The sequence below is a fragment of the Magallana gigas genome, chromosome 3 (genome assembly GCF_963853765.1).
Source record: "Magallana gigas chromosome 3, xbMagGiga1.1, whole genome shotgun sequence".
In the NCBI taxonomy this organism is placed as follows: Eukaryota; Metazoa; Mollusca; class Bivalvia; order Ostreida; family Ostreidae; genus Magallana; species Magallana gigas.
The window spans coordinates 56,226,382-56,242,109 of record NC_088855.1 but is presented as its reverse complement, the minus strand read 5'-3'; the positions used below and the strand labels follow the sequence as shown (position 1 = coordinate 56,242,109).

The following is a 15,728-nucleotide window of genomic DNA, read 5'->3' as shown; positions in this document are numbered from 1 at the left end:
ACTTATAGAAGGTGGTTTCAGGAGACGTCGAGTCATCGCAGTTTTTAACAACGCCTTGTGGTCCAAAAATTTCTTCAACAATTTTTTCGCGATCTTCTTTTTAAGACCCAATTTTGTCTTGTAAATTACGATGAATGTTATCTTTCAAATGTTTTGTGCAAAGCAAATGGGTTACTGCAGGAAACACATGGTGAATTGCTTTAGTTAAAGCATTTTCCTCATCACTTCCAAGGATAACTGAATTGACTCCTATTTTTTGATGAATATGTTGAAGGAAGGTGGTGTATGCTTCAAAATCGCTTTCATAATGCAGCATTATTGGGCCAAGCATTATCGGTTTTCCCTTGGTCTCTCGCTGAACAACTGCTTGGTGTTTAAAAGTCATGGCCGTGACATAGCAGGATCCTAAGTTAAAGGTTCGGTCAATGCCAATCACGCTGCCATGCTTTCCTAGGCAGTTTGCTTTCAGTTCCTAAATTTGGTTGTCTGAGTAAAGGAGGATAATAGGTCTCTTCTTCTTGGTAAAAACTAACTGTTGAATAAAGTCAGAAGTTTGTAGGGAACACAACACTTGGTATACTTCGTCTGCTACATTTGTCGGTTTAAGGGGTTTCCCTGTTTCCCTGTACTTTTTGTTTCTAATCTGTTTGGAATTCTTCGGTGCCATAAATGAATTGTCTTCTCCCATCATGTTCATTATTTCTGTAGGTTTTTTTGTCTTTGGTTAGCTGATTGGGCTGGTGCAATATCAAAGGATCTGTTCTAGTATAATGCTCGTCTTTGTCCTGTGAATTTCCATGAGGTCTGCTGATTTTTTCTTGTTGCCCACAATATTTTCTCATGATAACCTTTTTATCGAACATCCGATTTTGTTTTATATTATGCAACTCATTAACGAACAAACAAGTTAATTCAATTTGCCCATATTTGAATACACGCATAAGCATTATCTGACATAACTGCCCATTTTAGTTACGCTCTTTTAAATCTGAACAGTCACCCATGCACCTTTAAGTAATTGGTTATTCTAGCTAGTGTTTTAAAGACTCTTCCATGTTTATTATGGTTATCTTTTTTAAAAACTTCATTTACACCCATTAAACTTGATTCTTTAAAACAGATTAATTTACATCCGTAAGAATATTTCTAATATTTCTGCAAGGCAGAGGGTTTTGGTCAACATATTTATCTTGCATGTCGACATATTTGATAGAAAAATAACTTGCACACAAGGGGCAGAGATATGCCACCATACACAAATGTCAAAATTTGAAAACTTCATTTCCGCCCTACAAATCCCTAGAATCCAGGAGCTTCCAAGGGCGAATCTACAAATCTTTAAAAATTCTAAATACTTTTAATAAAGAAATTTTTGTCGTAATTTACAAGACAAAATTGGGTGTTCAAAAGAAGATCGCGAAAAAATTGTTGAAGAAATTTTTGGACCACAAGGCGTTGTTAAAAACTGTGATGACTCGACGTCTTCTGAAACCACCTTCTATAAGTTGAAACCATATTTCCAAAAATATCCATCTTTTCAAACTTACTTTGACAAACACTTACATGACAACCTCATCAACCATGTCATTAGGCCTATCAACGATGGAATTATACATGAGCTCTGGACAAATAACAACACAGAATCAATAAACAACAGGATGAAGTTGACCACCCAATTTTCCAAATTTCGATTAAGTGAATGAACATGGGCAGTAAAATCTACAAGGGAAAAACAAGTTCTATTTAATAAGTTTTAACAACCAGGAAAGTGAACATCTCCGAAGAATTAGAGTCTTCAAAATTTGATTCAAAATTGACAATACCAAAAACAAAGACATTAGCCAAGAAACCAAACCAAAGAAGCAGACCCCGTGCTGAGAGAACTAGGTCGTTTTTTAAATTAAAAAAGTCCAAAAGGAAATCTGCATGTTCAACAGATGAAGATTAATTTTCAAATGAGCATCACCTTGGCATACAAGACAAACTTACCTGATATTTATTGTAAGACTCTTGGAAGTGACATATTGTACGAGATCAAAATAATTATGAATAGTTCTCTGGACTAATATCTTTGCATGCAATATATTATATGTTTATACCATCAGCAAATATATTGAACTTTTTGCATCACTAATGTGCGCTGTGAAGTGTAATGCTTGACTTGGACTGATTAGCAGAAACCTTAGTGTACCCATGTCATTGTTGAATTTGTGTCATTGTTGAATATGTGAAAATATCATGAGACTGCTATATAAGATTGCATAAATGATTATTATTGATGTTTTGTTATTATTCAGTCATATATTACTATAAAATGGAATCATTTGTATTCATGATGGCTCAATTTTGGTTGCTTTTCTGGATATATCCATTTACCTTGACAAATCAATAATCATAATGATTAAAGAAATTTGATCTATGAGCCTAAAAAAAAACACTAGCAGTTTACCAAATTTGGTCCTCATGAAGTCAAGTGTTTTTTAATAGCATTGAAAAATGGAGTATAAATATCCTCTCATGATTTTGATATAAAATTAAACTGGTCTGTAAACAGAAGACTACTGTGGTTCAAAATCAGTGTCAATGCGGTAAAGGTTAAAAAATATTTGGCAAAATGTGTGCAAAAAAGTACACACCATCATTTGAATATATCATCAAAAGTTCAATGTTCAGCTATCATAAAATCACCACGGGTGATAAATGACCTATCTGAATAAGCCACTTTTTATTGGCTAATGAATATTGATAACTTTCATCGGGACAATATTGCAGTAACCATGTGTTATTAGATTAATCTACCGTGATTAAGGCATTCATAGGATTTTAATTTTCTATTCAAATTTATTGTGATCATTCATTTGGGATGTTCATCAACACATACCAGGAAGCAAAGAATATGTGTTTGTGTAATTGAGGGTGTGTGTATGTTTATTTAAACAATAAAAGCATGCTTTCTTTGGTGATTTATTCGGGATATGAAGGTAGCGACATTGCAGGAAAAAAAATACATAACCCCGTTGTCAGTTTCTTGTCAGTTTCACCCGCTGATTTCGACCAATCATTCAGGGCGTGTAGATATATACGAGGGTTGTTTGGAAATTATTGAGACAATTCAAATATTTCCCTTTTTAAATGACGAATTAGTGTGAAAATTGGTATAAAAATCGAAGAAACCCCAAAAAATAATTAAAGAAAGTAATATTTTTTTCGTTTACGGCGGTAGATAAACAAGTCGGTGGTACTGTTACCTGGCGCAGCCATGAACTCTGAGATTAAAAACTTGGACATCCCCTTTCTAAGTGCCCGTACACTTACAGTTAATGTTATAAGAAATCAAATAATATATGTTTATTTTACTATTTTTGCGACTACCTTTTGACCAAGTTTCACTGATGTTTGAGTTGAAATACAAATATGGTACGGATATATTTACCAAGCAATAGAAATTTGACAACGACTTTACATTGAATTTTGACGTCAAGGTGGCGCAGCGAATATACTTCAAACTGGTTGAAATATCAGAAGAAGACCTTTTAAGGCCAAGCAATTGCTTAAACAAAAACTATACGATGACAAGGGATAAAGAGCTTCAGTTCGTCATATTTATTTTTACTGATGGTTTTATTAGAATTAAAACAAAGGGACTAAATATCAAGCCTTTTTTACACGATAACTTTTGTCAACAGTTCTAAAATAGTTGCACGTATGTACAAAATGACTGAAGGAGACATTTACAGTAATTTGACTTTCGTTTAAAAATAACCCGATTTTTTTTTTCCACAAAAATTCAAGAATGAGAGAAAATGTAAATGATGACATCTTGAAATGAAAACAAAAGATGACAAATAAAGAACAAGTCTTCTTTCTGTTTGTTTGTAAGGTGTTTAAAACACAGGAGCAATGAGAAGGGTTAAAATGACGTTGCGAAAAAATTGCAGAACTTGCGCCGGGTCACTGGTCCAAGGCACGTTGAACAGCTAACTAGGGATGATCTATCATGCCGTAGACGGAAAACTTTTCACATCAATAAACTCTATCCTTATTTAGATTTTTGTGAAATTTCAAGGGTTAATCTTTGTTCCTAAACGAATAAGAGAAAATGTCTCAATAATTACTGAAAAACCCTCGTATATGGGTCCGCTCGTACATAAAGCACTAAAAATGGCTAGCGACACGAAAAATTGAAATTGTGAAAATTCGCATTGTTAGATATTTTCAGTTCTCTATATATTCAATTTACTGGCTTAGTTATATCTATACATTAGACCCGACACGTAAGGGGCCTGTTTAATACATCTATACAATATACTTTGATCATGTTTGGGGGGGTTTTACGAAACTTGAGGTACTGCGAGCAAGCTCACAAATGAAAATATCAAAACTGAGGTCTTCCTCTAATGGAAAAGAATTGATATGTCTCTTTTTCTTTAAGTTATGTTGAACTAGCACAAATGACCAAAGCTCCCATAAGGACATAATTACAGGTCACAAACAATCTTTGAGTAAAATTTTAGCTTAAAAAATTATAATCATTTCCCATTACAAGATATGGCCCAATCGGTGAAAAAACGGCACGTAGTTGAAATTTCATTTGTGTAACATTGTGTAACATGTTGTTACATAAAATTCATTCAGTGTATCAATTATGAACATACTTAGTATCATTTGAGTATTTCAAAGTTCATTGGGGTATCATTGGGGTATCATTGGGGTTCATTGGGGTAAAAAGACGCACCCAATTTTTCATGTCACATTTATTAAAATACATTTTCTTAAAACATCAAGCAACCTTTTCAGATGATTTGTCAACAGAGTAAGAAAACATGAAAAATTATGTTTTGAGGAAATACTAAAAAAAATTGCAATTATACCATTTTTGAATGTAAGAAAGTGTTATATTTTTTTTTCATGTGTCCGAAGGAAATATCCATCATATGACCAAAAAAATTCTCTCAATTTGTTGATATCTGTCTTTTTAAAATATATTACGAAAAACATTAAAAAAATTCTTTAAACATACCTATAGTATCCCTGTCTTCATAATGTTCTAATATTAATATTTGATAAGTATATGTTTTGTGGTCTTCTATTGAAAATTGGAATAAACTGTGGGTGTATAGAGCCACCTTAATGATAAAATGCTTCAGTAAGGCATTTTTAATTGGCAACCAAAATTTGAGTGTCATTTGTCGAGTTATAAGCGAGTTACAGAGCTTACAATTCCTCGCTATGTAAACAAAGCTTTTGTTTACATTTTGAACGTTGAGGTGAAAATTCCAGTTTAAGACCTAAAATGAATGTTTTAATCGTAAGGAACTGTTTATTTATGTTTAAAATGAATAAGAATATAGACAAATCATCTTGAAAAAGATTTTTTACTGGTATATTGAACCTATGTAACCAAAAACAGAGCACGAGCTTTGTTTACCTGACGAAGAATTGTGAGCCCTGTATCTTGCTTAAAACTCATCGACTGGCACCCAAATTTAATTTGATCATTAGAAATATATTCATAAAGCATTGGAAATAATAAAAACAGAAAAATAAAATATGACCAAAATCGTGACCATTCCCCTTTAAAACGAAAGACATTTCAAAATAACAGAACTAGATCAAGTGGAAGACAAACTTAATCGGTGATTAAATGTTAAGTACATTTTAGTTCAAAATTTATTCTGTTAGTAAAAAGATAACTGACTTTAAAATTGTGACATATGAATTTATTCCATACCTGTTTGCCCTTTTATTTCATATTTGTTTATGAACTATAGTTTGACAAAAAAATAATGAATATTAATCTTAGTTTTTCATAAACATAACACTTATTGTTTTAATCAAACATTACATATTGAAACAATTAAAATTCCTTAAATTTAAATAAAAAAATGAAATGACAGTATGTATTTTGATTTGATTACACGGTTAACTGGTCAATTTAATTGAGTTGCGATTTACCTGTAAACAGTTTTACATAATAGATATATATTGAGAAATACAACTGTAACTCTAAAATCTTCTTATCAAAAACCAATTGGCAAGAAAGCGGTAACTTTTGTGGAAGCATCATCAGGTAGTTTACCTTCAAATGTGTTCTCATTGTGATCCGTGGGGGGTGGGGGGGGGGGGGGGTACGGTAGGGCCACATTGGAGGTCGAATTTTTTAACATAGGTAATAATAAAGGAAATATCTCTAAAATTCTAAAATTATTCCTCACAAAAACCAACTGGCCAGGCAAGTTGTATCTTGTGCAGGAACTTCCTTTGTAAATCCAATTTTACTAAAACTACGACTCCCGGGGTTATGTTGGGGCCATAATTGTGCAGGGGAAGGGGAAGGTTGAATATTTTATTAGGAAATTAATTTGATTATTCTCAAAAACTCAAAATGTTATGTAATTTATAGTATTACTTGTATTCAAGCATCTTGAAATACGCTAATTCTTAACTGTTAGACGGTGGCCCCTGGACAATTATGGGGTTACATGGGGGGGGGGGGGGTCAAAGTTTGATGTACATGTAGATTTATATATGAATAGTTGATCTTCTTAATCTTCTTGATTATGATCTTCTTAAGAACTGCACCGCTTAATGTGTAATATGATTATAAGGGCTCAATGTAAAGCATAAAAATACCTGGAGAAAAGTGTAAAAATATTTTTACACAGAATCTATTTTACTACATCGTATACATATTTTTATATGACTCTATCATGATTGTCGTTGCTCAGGTGATCAATGTGGCCCATGGACCTTTCGTTTAACAAGTGATGACCTTATATTTACCATTTAAAAGCAAATACTAGTTGATAATTAATTAAGAAAGAAAAAAATAGAACTGCAGGCTTTATCACAAAAAGAAAAAGGGAGAGAGAGAGAGATAAGGAATGAATATTACATGTATTAGTTTACATTGATTAAGATTGCTTCTAGGTGAACACGAATGGCGTCATTTCCTTTTTGAGGACTGTATCTACATACACACCGGATCCATTCCCTCTGGGTGGTGACAGACGATTGGTTGCTATATTTTGGGCGGATGTAGATACAAGGAAAGGGGGTAAAGTGTGGTACCGTGAGTCCACGAACCAAACCACGCTAGAGAGGGCGTCACAGGAAGTCAGAGATTACTTTCCTAGCTTCTTCCGCTTCCAGGCCACTTGGGTCTTCATCACAACCTGGGATAATGTGGCATTTTATGGATGCTACCGCTGTGACAAAGTATTTGATAGATCAATTATTCCATTATTTTGTTGAAATTTTATAGAGTGGGTATACAGTTTTACCTATGTGTGTTAGTTTGTGTCTGTCTGGCTGTCGGTAACAAATGCCTGTTGTATTTTTCTCAGCAACTATTAATCGCAGATAGTTGAAAGGACTATATTTGGTATGGTTAAACATCTGCTCCCAGTTTTAAACAATTTTTAAACACTGTCGTATTAACTAAATCATTGTACAGAGGACGTCTATCACTTTCATCTTGATTTTGGTCATCATTGCTCATTCACTGTTTATGTACATAACGTCACCTAAATGTCCCAATTCCCGCCATTTCGCTGGAAAAAAAGAAGATAATATCTTCTTTATATTTTGCAGTCGGAAGTACTGTGGTTTCATCAATATTCGTTGAATACCAATTTTCGTGGATTTCGTTGTTAAGTTTATCCACGAAATTAATTGTTCATTTAAGTGCAATTTCTACTAATAATTTGTATTGATAGGGTCATTGGCCACGAAATTACGTATCCTTGAAACTGTGATTTTCACTTTATCCACGAAAATTGATACCCTTGAATATTAATGAAACCACAGTATAGAGCGCAGGTTTGCTCAGTACGGTTTTAACATATATTTTTCTTCATTCAAATTTCCCCGACATACTAAAAGAAAAGGTACTAGAGCAAGCCTGCGCTTGATGTTTCCTAGTCGAAAATTCATCGGAAAATACCCAAATATTGCTACAAAACATTAATTTATCAAAATAAGACAATCTTCATGACGTAATTTCAACATTATGACGTCAATGAAGTGATTACTTTTTACACACAAATCAGTGTACTTATGCTAAATTTTTAAACAAATATTCATCAAAAATAGGTATGCCATATGATGGGATTTATTTTTGTACCAATCAAACGTCATCTTCCTGTTTAATGACGACTTTGTTTAATTTTAGGCTAATTTTTTAAACAAATGTTTATCGAAGATTCTCACTAATCATTTATCGCATATGGTTGAAACTTTAACACACTCTTTGTACAAGTATTTCCGACCATGTGGTAGTATATCAGACTTCATCTTCCTGTCAAATAATGGCTGTTTATTTTAAACCTAAAATGTCCATCAAACTGTTGTCAAAGATTTCTCGGTACAGATTGTTGACTTAAAACCCACTCTTCGTTAACAGAACAAATTCGATTTCAACTTCCTCTTTAAATAATATATATTAATTAATGTCGACTTTGCTTATTTTGTATATTTACATCGGGGAGGGGGTATCACTAATGAGCATTAGCTCACAGATATCTTGGTTTTTTTTTATTTTTTGAATTATATAATTTTTATTTAACAGAGAAATACATTTCAAGAGATACTGATTACAAACGGTCAGCATTCTTTCACAATTTTTAATTATAAAAACATCACATGGACCACAGGAACTGCGAGTGGAGGTAACAGAAACACCGGTCTGGGAGGCACACCTGCTCAGGTAAAAAAAAAAATAACTAATTTTTCAAAATTAATGTAATTCTTCATTAGATTTGGGCTCTTTAGGATACTAATGTAAATCAAATACTTGACATGCATATATTTCTTGCAGGTTGGTTTTAATGCAGGGGATGGAAAGATATTTTACGCTGTAAACGCTTCCCGAACTCCCGCAATCCTTGGCATCAATCATATGTCCAACATCAATATCCCAGGAAAGTTTGCTTTCCGCATCGATTCGGCGGAAATAAGCAACGGCGGCTGTAACACTCACGGTATGTTGATCTATTGATAGATAAAAATAATTTTTCATTGGAGGTCAGTACGCATGTTAGCTAGCTAGGTAATAAAACATTAAGCTTCAGTAATATTGTATTTTAATTTTATTAGGTACATTGACCATTGCACCACGATACGGTCCAATGCTTGGGGGACAGTATTTCGTAGTTGGAGGACCATGCATGAACTCTGACGACATGGTCTATATACAATACTCACCATTGGTGACGTTATTTCCTTGCCAGCGATTGTCTAATTACAGCGCCCTCTGTATAACTCCTGTTTTCAACACAACTGGTGACATAAAAATTAATTTCACAATAAAAAACTCGAATGGGGAAATGCGAAACCACCAAGGAATCTACACAATTTGTAAGTTTAGCATAGCGGTTTTTTTTACCGCAATATACTAACTAAATCCTAGACGTACTAGTATCCTTTTTATATTGCTTATAGTAAACCCTGCTCTTTTTAACAACCCGGTCAAAAGACATAACCCCGCAGAATGGTATGGCGGGCGTCAGTACACCATCTCCTGGGATCCGCTTGCTTTTGAGTTAAAGGATTCGGATAAAGTTCATATTCACATGTATACAGTTAAGGTACACTTTAAAATTGATGTATTATATTCGCATTAAAACAGAATTATTGATAAAACAAAATGTGTTTTGATCTTGTTTTAGAATAACATTTTCTAGTATTTGTTAATAATCATTATATAAACAGTTCATGTGTTATTATGTAGGAACGAGGATTTAAAATTCTACCGTGGGAAAAAAGCATTTTGCATGAAAACGTAGACAGAAATCTTGCACAGTTTACCTTGAATCTTAGATCAGATGGCTACATGGCTGCGATTCGAGTAACATCGGCGATAGAAACAGACCTTTCTATGTAAAGTTGATCTTGCCTCTGAACAGAAAGTGTTTTGTTTGATTATTTTTGTTTTAGTTGCATACATAAATGCTTTCTATAATTCTAGGCCTGAGCGGGGGATTTGGACTGACATTTTTGCTGTAGTGCCTTCCCACCAGGAAACGAAACGTTTCTGTTACAACTGGATCAGACAGGAACGAGGCCTCCCGCTAGTGACGTATGATGACCTACCGCCTTGTCCCTGCACCCTACAGCAAGCCCTGATGGACACCGCCCGCTACCAGCCCGACCCCGACTGTAACAATCTGATGGACAACAAGGACCCGGATCTAAACTGTCTGTACAGAGCCAGTGCCCGTCACTGCATCCGATTAAGCCAACCTGGGTATGTGATCCAAAAAATTGCATAAAGGAAATTGAGTAACGCTAACCTTATTTGATCTAGGAGTATTTCAACGATAATCAAGTTTTTAAAGATAGTTTCTAAGGTAACTTGACCATATATAGCTTATATTGGTAATTCCTATAAGTGGTCGCACCAGGTGGTATTGTGATAAACTCACCCTTTCCTTTTTTTTAGGTTTCTCGGACAGGACAATGTATGTTGCTATGGAAACACTGGAAGTCTGCTAGATTCACGGGTAGAGGAGGGAGGAACTCTTCAGCGCTACCATTACCTTGGAGGTGATGACGTCATTCCTTACGTTACCAACTTCTACTACGACGTCCTGCCCTTCCTTCACTGCTGTAGATACTTCGGTCACGTGACAGACTTAGGACACCGTGGGGTCACTCTCTTCTCAGAGTGTCAGACATACGCTAAGTTCCGACACGTCAGCTCCTGCTACAACTACGTACCCCCAAGACCAGGTGTACCATTTGTGAGGTTCTAAACAAATGTTAAAACTGAAAATCTGTACACGATGTTGATTCAGATTTCCAGATATTTTACTTTTTTGTCGAAATACTTTTCCTTGATCCATTTTATATACTTTATGATTGAAATATTGTAAGAATTACACAGATTTTTTTTCATTTAAGCTGGTGCTAACGGAGACCCCCACATGAGAACTGTGGATGGAATGGAATACAACTTTAACGGGATCGGGGAGTTCTTCTTCATTGTATCCCACAACGCGTCCTTCCAGAGTCAGGTCAGGTTTGAACAGGCCAAGGACAGTCAAGGTGCGAACAATACCTACATGTGAGGTTCTCTGGTGATACTCGTACATGGATTGTTATAGTAATCGTTATGAAAAATAAACATTTCAGTGGTGTAAGAATCATTATAATTTCTGAGTGAGTTCAACCACATACGCACACGAATGTGATTACAAAGCATTGTAAATATACCCTGACCTGATTGTTACATATGTATTATAATAGATACACGAACACAAAGAATGACACATTGTCTTAGATCGAAAGGGCATGAAACCAATGAGATCTGCCTTAAATTTTAAAGATGATATTTAAGGCCATAAATTACTTATATTTAAAAAAAAAAATCCAAATATTTTAAATTCAAAATCTCCTATATGTTTATACAGAACTCTGACTTACTTTAAAAATTGGCATGACCATCCTGCCTCGTAACTGAAGAATAACCGTGTACGGTAGTTATGTACATGTACATGTGATAATTCAGAAGGATTTGACTTATACAACGACTGTCTCTAGTGGTATAGATTCTATATTTTTTTTTCAGATACATTCAAAATATAACTGATGTTGCCATTACTTTAAGGCTAAACAAAAATAGTGGTAAATAGCGGTGGTTACAGGATTTTATTTGTTTTTGCTATATATTAACACGAATTCTGATTAGAAATAGCAAAATTATTTTACATATATCAACATGTTTATAGTATATGACAGATTGAAAAACAAACAGGACAAAAGTATCTTCTGTGTTGTTTTTTTTCTTCTTTTGTTGGGGGGGGGGGGGGCATTTAACGTGAATATAGTTACATTCAATATTTTTCACGAAGTACTTGACAGAACTTTGAGCTTCTTAAAAAAAATTCCAGGTAGGTTTGTGAGCGCCAGTGTTTGCACAGCTTTTGTCGCCGAGATGTCAAACACATCCGACAGGGTCGAAGTACGACTTAACTCCATCAGGGTAGCTGATGTTATCATCAACGCACAGACCCAGGACTTCAGTGATGTCGCCTGGCTCAGATATCGGGGTAGGTATACCAAGGAATAGGTCATATATCAAGTGTGTGGCATATCATGCCGAGAAATCCCGCTGAGAAATCGTTGACAAAATACGTGGAGATAACCCACCCGATTAATGTCTTTATCAATGACGAATTCCTACCCACAGTTATTTTACAGTATCAATGATAAACTCTTTTAATTTCTTTCTTTTTTTGGCATTTGAACAATTTTAATGTTAAATTTGAAGGTGTGTCTGTGCTGAACCTGCCTAAACCTACGGGGAATTCTACTGGTAGAGACATCCTGGTGATGTTTGCCGATCTTGGCGTCACATTCCGAATATTGGCGACAAAAGACGTCCTCAATGTGATGCCAATCATTGCTAACGATCAGCTGAAAGGTAAACAGTCACGTAATGCACATGTCATTTGAAGATAACCAGGTGTAGTGGCATTTATAAGGAAAATCTAATAATAACATATTATACCGTGGACGTTCTACGTTGACTGTAACACTTGCCAACATGTTGCACGTGTGCACGCAGAACGTCCAAAGAAGATAGGTGAATAAGGTGTGTAAAATGCCTATATGAAGAGAGATAGGATACAGCGAAATTAAAATATCTTAAATTATTGAAAAGAATGTATATTCAACAAAACATCGGTTTGTAACCCTTAAGTATGTTAAATATTTGGAATAGGTTGATTTACACTAGTTAAATGCGTGTCAAAACCTCCAAATAATCTTCAATGCCTTTCCTTTTATAAAGTGGTTATGAGCTCCATATTGTTGTCATTGTCTAATTAAGGTTTAATGGCAATCAAACCGATATCCATCAACAAAAACATGAAGAGATGACCCACTATACTTTTAAAATATCATTTTGTATGCCAACAATTGAACGTTTTAGAAAAATAATATAATTCGTGGCCATATATCACATAACATTTAAAGAACACACTTTGTTGTGGCTCAGTGGTTAGAGCACCAGACATCAGGTAACTTTAGAGAATCAGGTTTTTTAAGGTTGTGGCTTCAACACAACCAAAATTTTAGGATTTTTTTTTTTATCTTTTGTTAAAATATTTCTAGAACGAATAATTTATAGTTAGAAATTTTCCTTGTATTATAACATATTAAAATACTTAATTGAAAAAAAATTTGAAATTGTATTCAAGGACTAAACCAACTAGGCATTTGCGTTGTCTTACCCCCCCCCCCCCCCCCCCCCATCTTTTTCATGTTCTTGACACATACAAAATAGTAATTACATGTACATGTACAGGTATAGTGTTCAATACTGGAAAACATATACGCAACCAAGTTTTCTCAGCTCAGGTGGTACACACAGTATGTTGAAGAATCAGAATACTGGGAAATATCGTTTTGAGAACACTACCATTAAAATAAACACGAAGCTTAACAATATAATATAAAATGATTTAATTTTGGTTTCGTAAAATCGCACACAACGTAATGAACTACATCCAGGGTATAAACTGTTTGCGATATTTATATGTAGGGACTCTGACGGGCCTTCTAGGGGACTTTGATGGAAACCCTGGCAATGACCTACTTCTACCTGATGGTACCTCGCTACAGTCCAACGCCACTGAGGAAACCATCTTCAGAACATTCAATACAGCATGTAAGGGATTTGTTTGTATCAAATATGCTTTGAGACAAAATGAATTAAAGTTAAAATATATACATGTACAATCATTTCTTGTTCATTTTGCTTTAAGGGAGAATTAAGGAAGTTGGGTCAATGTTTACCTATCCCGTTGGTAAATCATACCAGGACTACAATGGCCATGCGCAAAGCAATTTCCATCCTGTTTTTGCAACATCCATCATCAATTCTGCTACAGTGGAAGCTATATCATTGTGTGGTAACAACACAAACTGTCTGTTTGATTTCCATGTGACTGGGTCAAGGGCCATCGCCATGGCAACGTTAGACTTCACAGTTGACTTAAAGGATGCGGAAGATGCGTCGATACCAGGTTCATTGTAGCTAGGACTTGAATTTTGAATGATTGATTTACACTTTAATTAATCATCAACGAATACTCTTTGTCTTGATTTTCAGTTCCTACCTGTCCAATATTGTCATCCACGGACCATGGTGTCTGGGTGTCCAACAATACCTTGGAGAATGCCACAGCCAGATTTCGCTGCAACATGGGCTACAGGGAAAACAGTACGTGTAGACCGACGATATGTAAAAACAGCAGATGGGAGAATTATCAGCCATGCACGTGTAAGGAGATCCCAACAGTACCTCCCCCACCATCCAGACACACAACCCCCACAGGTAGGACCCCGCCCCCCGCTACACCCAGAGACGACTCGTTGTTGCTGCGTTCCATCTCTGACAAGCTACAGCTGATGTGGATCACCGTGGGGACGGGCGTCTTCGTCGTCGTTATCATCGCTCTCATCACGGCCCTAGTCTTGTGTTCCAAATTCCGGTACGAAATGATATTTCTGCGTTGTTTGGATAATGCATGTTATTTCATAAACTATTGGCAACTTTTTACAGTCGTCATTGCGTTTCATATACACAGTTACTTGTTTAAATATAATTCAATGTTACAGATCCCGGGGACAGTATTCAGATTCCGACAAACATACATTGTCTTCATCAGCTAGATCTTCTGAGTACCGTCATAATATGAGTAGAGGCTTCCCTATGTCACATGACAGCGCCTACACCCAATCAAGTCGCGTATTATCTGACCACTCGGCGAACAGTCGACGCAGTCTCCCCCGTTATAACGTGTACGACAACAGAGCGTATGGCAGCTCCGAGGAAGTAACCAGGATCACTGGACCACCGCCCGGAGATTTCCGGCGTCACGACGTCCTCTTCTAGTTCCACCAGACAGAAAATAGATATTGAACTCTTAAAGCTAAACACCACTCGTAAATAGGCAATGTCCGCTTTATTTCTCTTTAATCATCGCTATCCCTACAACCCCTATCAGAGCCACAGACCTCTTAACAGTTTAAGGTGGAATAACACATCATCACAAAATGCATCGCTGACCTCTGATCAAAACGACATTTTGTTTTATTAAACGGATTTGATTGACGACACTATGTAACTTTCTCCATGGCTGAATGGATTAAGTGTGGGGATTGTGATCCGTACATCTTGAGTTCGAATCCCTCAGGGGCTTTTGTTGTTACTTCCTGAATTGAATTTGTTAGATATTCGGGGTTTTTTTATCCCCAAATTGCAAATTTTTCGCTTATTTGACATAACTATGTACAGTTAATTATCATTATATCTTTTATAATCAATTAATTTCTTTTTTCTCGCCGTCTTTCTTGGTGGCGATGAAACTATCAAATTTCAAGCACTTTTTTTAATATACCTGTATCGAGAAAACTTTTTTCAGAATCTTCCTCTGAAAAACTAATGTGATATGACTATAAAATAATTTTGTTACAAAAGATGCTTCATGTTCAACTTAAAGAATTCAATATCTGTGGAAAAGAACTGTGTATGATATTAGTCTAATTTGGCCCCCAAAATTCGCGATTTCTAATATGATTAAGGTACATTAATTTGTTGTGTTATTTTATGAAAGAGTTGACATGAAATATGTTTTTTACCTATTTATTTGATTTATATGCACTCACTGGCAGTATATGACGTCAGAAGTGAGGCTATTTTTATAATTCAATCAAAATCA

At 35.3% G+C, this 15,728-nt stretch overlaps 1 protein-coding gene across 2 annotated transcripts in view; it reads left to right on the top strand.

Moving 5' to 3' along the window:
- The window catches only part of LOC105335620 (sushi domain-containing protein 2), a 149,191-nt gene extending 133,702 nt beyond the window's left edge, over positions 1-15,489 (top strand). The window contains exons 2-16 of one of the 2 annotated variants that reach the window (XM_066080557.1): positions 6,931-7,218; positions 8,570-8,707; positions 8,819-8,981; positions 9,097-9,357; positions 9,442-9,587; positions 9,731-9,879; positions 9,968-10,246; positions 10,442-10,731; positions 10,903-11,046; positions 11,892-12,050; positions 12,272-12,424; positions 13,547-13,672; positions 13,770-14,030; positions 14,117-14,498; positions 14,626-15,489. In XM_066080557.1, the coding sequence (XP_065936629.1) occupies positions 6,931-7,218; positions 8,570-8,707; positions 8,819-8,981; positions 9,097-9,357; positions 9,442-9,587; positions 9,731-9,879; positions 9,968-10,246; positions 10,442-10,731; positions 10,903-11,046; positions 11,892-12,050; positions 12,272-12,424; positions 13,547-13,672; positions 13,770-14,030; positions 14,117-14,498; positions 14,626-14,902 (3,216 nt within the window). In that variant the 3' untranslated portion in view covers positions 14,903-15,489. The remainder of the gene's footprint in view (positions 1-6,930; positions 7,219-8,569; positions 8,708-8,818; positions 8,982-9,096; positions 9,358-9,441; positions 9,588-9,730; positions 9,880-9,967; positions 10,247-10,441; positions 10,732-10,902; positions 11,047-11,891; positions 12,051-12,271; positions 12,425-13,546; positions 13,673-13,769; positions 14,031-14,116; positions 14,499-14,625) is intronic. The other variant, XM_066080558.1, reaches the window with a different exon arrangement.
- The last annotated feature ends 239 nt before the right edge of the window (positions 15,490-15,728 follow it).